A 5,000-nucleotide genomic window follows, 5' to 3' on the forward strand; every position below is an offset into this window, starting at 1 on the left:
TCACGTGAAAGGACGTGATAAAAGAAATGTATATAATAAATGATTATGAAGTGCAAGCTATAGATGAAAGAAAGAAAAGATCTTGGCACTTATTTGGACAATTTAAGCATTTCTCTCGAAAAGACACCTGAAAATTTCAGGTGGCTCCAATGGGATTCGAATCCATGTGCTATATTGTGATGCCGGTGCAATGATCTACCAACTGAATTATGAAGCCACACGGTTGGGAACAGGACCTGTTACAACAATAGTGCAACTGTGAAACGTCAGAGTTATTCAGTGGTGCCTTGAAAATTTGAAAGAAAAAGTTCCAGTATTCATTTTTTTATTGCAAAACATTCCGTTCTCTGGTTTAACTTTATTCTTTGGTAAGAATTGACGTTCCCTTCAAATTAGGTATATATCATATGTCATAAGCGGTAATATGTACATTCATCCATGGCATTTTTGGTGCCTAATATTCTCAGAAAGAACTTTGATTAAAATCCGGTCACCACAGTTCAAATATCTTGCTAATGAACAGGAACAGGCCCGAGTTGCTCGAAGCATGGTTAGCGCTAACCAGCATTAAATACCATGGATACCTATAGGTTTTGATACCTCTTAACCAACGGTTAGCACTAACTAGCCTTCGAGCAACTGGCCCCAGTTCATTAGACTAATTTTTGAGAAGCTTTTACAAACTAGAACATTACACAGGCAAACTTCTGAAAAATGCACGAGGGGGAGGGCTATGAAGCTACATGTAATCTGTACACTCTAAGGTTCCAAAAAGTAACATCATTGTACTCCATAATCAGAATGAAATATGGGTGTCCACATGATTAATTGCCAAAGAACACAAGAATATATTCAGAGTTCAATTGAAACATACAAAGAAGCACAAAAATAACTTTAAAACTGATATTAACCACATCGTTCAAATCATGGGTGTGTTTCTGATAAGGAAAGATAAAGAGATATGTATACAATGAACCCAATCAGGATTTGGGTTTTCGAGAAATGAATGCCAGATGCCCAAGATGCCAACCATTGCATCACCTGGCCTCACCTTACTGAACGAAAGCATTGACTTTATCCTCTGTTGTGTAATAAAGCTGGTACAACAACAAAAAAGTGCATTGAAAATTCTTCCAGTAACTTATCACCTGTAAATTGGCTGTCCTCGTCCATTTCCACATCAACATTTACTTCATTATCATCCTCCTCTTGAGTATCTGCATCATCTTGTTCATCGCTGCTTGCTTCTTGTAGTATTGCAAACAGTTCATTCCTATCCTCATCATCACTGCCGCCATCTTGTTCTTCTATTTGTGTTCCAAGCAAAGGTGACGACATGGAAGTATTCAGCAATTCAGCATCAGAAACAACACTACATAACAATAATAATTATTATTGAGCTAAACGAAATTAACTCTCATACTAAACCTATCCTCTAATTAAACTAATTCACAAAATAGTTGTATCATGAAATTTTACCTAACCCTGTTGTTCAGTTCTTGAACAAGAAAAATCTAATTTTCATGATATTAATTATCCCGGGTGCTGTTTGGGCAACTACTGCAAGTGATCTGGAGATAAAGGTAACGGTTTAATGACGGTACATGTGCAGTATAATAATTGACATGGTGGCATGTGACCCAACAAGTACTGTTACACTTACTTCTCGTCCTGTTTCTCTTCATCTTGTAACACCTCAAAGGTTAAAACTATGTTAAGGACTCACAAAAATAAGAGTTCATTCTTCCAGAATGGTCCTCCACTTTAAAATATTTGCTTAAATTTCTTTTCAATGGAAACACTGTACAAATCTTATGACTAATATTAAACTTATTTTATTAATTAATTTGCCAAAAAGTATTACAATATTAATACCGACTGATAAGTTACAGTAGCTCAGTATCTAGAGCATTGGATATGAAGGAAATCCTGGGTTCAGCACTGGCTTAACCAACACTGATGGGTTTTGAAAAACAATGAGATCTGAATCTTTCAAATATTCTTGGATAATGGCTACAAATCATACATCTTCTAAATTCCATGGTAAAGTATGTTAAAAACGTTGGGCACAGAGTTCCTAGTATTGTTGCCTTACCAACCCAATACAGTAGATGTGGCTAGCTTGGCATGATACAGATTTCAAAAAGGTTTATGGAGTCACGGTGGCTTAGTGGTTATCTATCGGGCCTCCCACCACTGCGAGCCGGGGTTCAATTCTGGCCTCGGCCAGCATGTGGGCTGAGTTTCAGTCGTTCTCAACCTGACTCGACGGTTTTTTTCTGGGTACTCTGGTTTTCCTCCCTCATCAAAATCGACTCACAGGTAATTAACATCTAGCTATGGTGCTGTGCTCTGACATCAAACACGGACTGTATAGCGGCAGCCAGAGGTGCCTTTGTATGATTTCAGCCCAATGTCATGAGCCGCGCCCTTCGCAATTCAGTCCTCGACTGCAAGTAAGGGTGATTAGCACTAGCAATATTTATTTATTTATTTATTTATTTATTTATTTACGGTGTGTAAGGAAGAATAAAATAATAAAAAACAGCCATGAGTCAAAGGCAGTTTGCCGCATGCTGGAAATAAAGACCTGATACAAAGCATTTTTCCTCAAAAGATCAGCAGTCATGTGTTTTCTGAAAGAAAACATACTGTTTGCATTTTACAAAGGTTCCATTCCATGGGAAGTGAGTTGCTACACCAAAATGGCTCCTGATATATCAATATTACCGAAAAGGCTCATTATTCAACAGGTGCTTTGCAGAGAGCTTAATAAATCAGTTCAAGCAAAATTAGTTTACAACTCTCCAAATATTTTTTATTCCGGTTTGCTAGCATAGACATTTAAAATTCAGTCTCAGATTAGTTACAAGTAGGAGGGGTTGCTATCACCCCACCAATCACAAAAGGATATTGACATTTGAGGCACTTAGATCAGTTCTAAGCAGACGCTTGACTTCCTTTTCAATCTCTGGAGACTCCACAAGCTAAACAGACATGAGCAAACAAGACAAACTTTAAATGAAAGGGTAATTAAGTCACAACTTTGCTCCGAATAAATCATGATTTATCCAGCACTGTAGTATGCTTAAATGCTTCTGGTTAAAGAAAAAAAACAATCACAACTATTAACATGTTGTCAAATTAGGCAGTCAAAATATGTTGTAATGGAGTTGTTAAAACGCTACCTTTTTCTTTGCAGTTTTCCTAAATCTTCTTTTGCGGACATTCTTGAGGGGGCCAGTAACTGAAAAGTTATGAATGAAAACACTTTATTTTGCTGGTGATTGAAATACTTAACACATTTCTGCAAGAGTGACCACAAGGAAGCATTCACACGACCACATTTTCAATTGTAATCATATTTCTTTTGATGCAGTTGCATGTACTGTCTGTGTATTGTTTATAGAGCGGTTTTCAACTGAGTGCCGAAATTAATTAACGAATTGCTTTAGTTTCTGATTATTTCACTCAGTGATTGATTCAAAGTTCTTTTTTTTTTGCACGTGCACATTTTCCAGTGCTTTGTGTCGGCTACGTGTAATTACTTAGAGTTTTGATTGGTTTATCTGATTGTCTCAGTCCTTTTTGATTGGTGAAAGTAATTACTTTGCTTTTGGTTTTACGACACTCAATTGAAACTTCCTCTAACACCAGTCAAGACCATTACACTGTACCAAAACGAGGCTGCTTTAATTGCTTACATGTACATGTAATTCCTCTTCAAAGTGGGCATTTAACTGCCACAGGGATATTATCCCCAATCAAATTTAGGACTTAAATGCTCAACTTTTTATAGCGGAGCTCCACCAGCTGAAGGCGCACGCACATACCACAGTAAGAAAATGTGGCAACCCAATGATGAGAGAAATTTAGGTTTTATAGCTATGACGTCATCGACCGTCCGTACGTTCACCCCTCCAACAGGTGCTTTGCAGAAAGCTTAATAAATCAGTTCAAGCAAAATTAGTTTACAACTCTCCAAATATTTAACATTCCAGTTTGCTAGCATAGACATTTAAAATTCAGTCAAGACCATTACACTGTACCAAAACGAGGCTGCTTTAATTGCTTACAAATGAATAAAGGGTTTTTTTTCTATCATTCTTCCTGTTCTCTTCACAAGTTTCATAGTTCAGTGTTGTTAATAACGCTGCTAATGAACTAGTGTTGTTGTACCATTTCTAGTAGGAAAAAAGTCTCATGTTGTAAGTTTAATTAATGTACAGTAATAGTATAAATTCTTGTAACCTTGAAATACTTTTTGGTTGGTGGAGCAGAAAGTTTGCAGTTGAGAAAAGAGCAAGAACAGTCGAAAAAAGTTGGAAAAGGAAAGTATCACTGCTATGATTCAATAGTAGGAGCCGGCAGGAGAATCAATGACAAAACTCCCTTTGTCAGTGGTGGCAAGGAAAGAGAGGAAAAGAGAAGAAATGGTCAGATTGAGAGAGACGCAAGAACATAGAAGGAACTAAGAGCCAGACGAGAAGTAGGCGCTGAGATTTAGAGAAGCCGACGTGGAAACTGATGTTAGTCTGTTGGAGAACTGGACGGTTGGATTTGCTTATAAAAGACTGAACTGGGTTTGCTACATGTAGAAAAGAACTGAACTTATTGTCTGTAAATATTAGAGTATGTAGTAATTAGTAAATTTAGTATTATCATTTAAGTTAAGTTAACAAATGAATAATTATTTAGTTAAGTATACATGTACATAAATTAAGGTTTAGTACACTAGTTTAACTCTTTTGGGGTTAGTTCGTTTTCCCTGTTTTAAATCCTGCAATTGTATATTCTTAAGTTCCTTAGGTCATTTTCGCTTACGGTAATTATTTATTTCATTTAAACCCTGTTATTGCTTCTTTTATGCTGTGTTGCGGGTTTGTGGAAAGGGGTGTGAAGTACGTTGTTTTAATTTTCTCCTGTCCCCTCCTCGCAATCTTGCGAGACCCAGGGGATCACAAACCGTAACCCAATGATGCGAGAAATTTAGGTTTTAT

The 5,000-nt window shown here is 36.9% G+C and overlaps 1 protein-coding gene across 1 annotated transcript in view; it reads right to left on the reverse strand.

Annotated features, from left to right (window-relative positions):
* LOC138000841 (transcription initiation factor TFIID subunit 7-like) overlaps nt 1-5,000 on the reverse strand; it is a 32,765-nt gene that overhangs the window by 12,720 nt on the left and 15,045 nt on the right. The window contains exons 6-9 of the mRNA XM_068847506.1: nt 3,189-3,247; nt 2,915-2,987; nt 1,664-1,703; nt 1,149-1,372 (exon numbers count right to left, since the gene is read on the reverse strand). Coding sequence (XP_068703607.1) covers nt 1,149-1,372; nt 1,664-1,703; nt 2,915-2,987; nt 3,189-3,247 — 396 coding nt within the window. The remainder of the gene's footprint in view (nt 1-1,148; nt 1,373-1,663; nt 1,704-2,914; nt 2,988-3,188; nt 3,248-5,000) is intronic.

This window comes from Montipora foliosa, chromosome 4 (assembly GCF_036669935.1).
Source record: "Montipora foliosa isolate CH-2021 chromosome 4, ASM3666993v2, whole genome shotgun sequence".
Lineage (NCBI taxonomy): Eukaryota > Metazoa > Cnidaria > Anthozoa > Scleractinia > Acroporidae > Montipora > Montipora foliosa.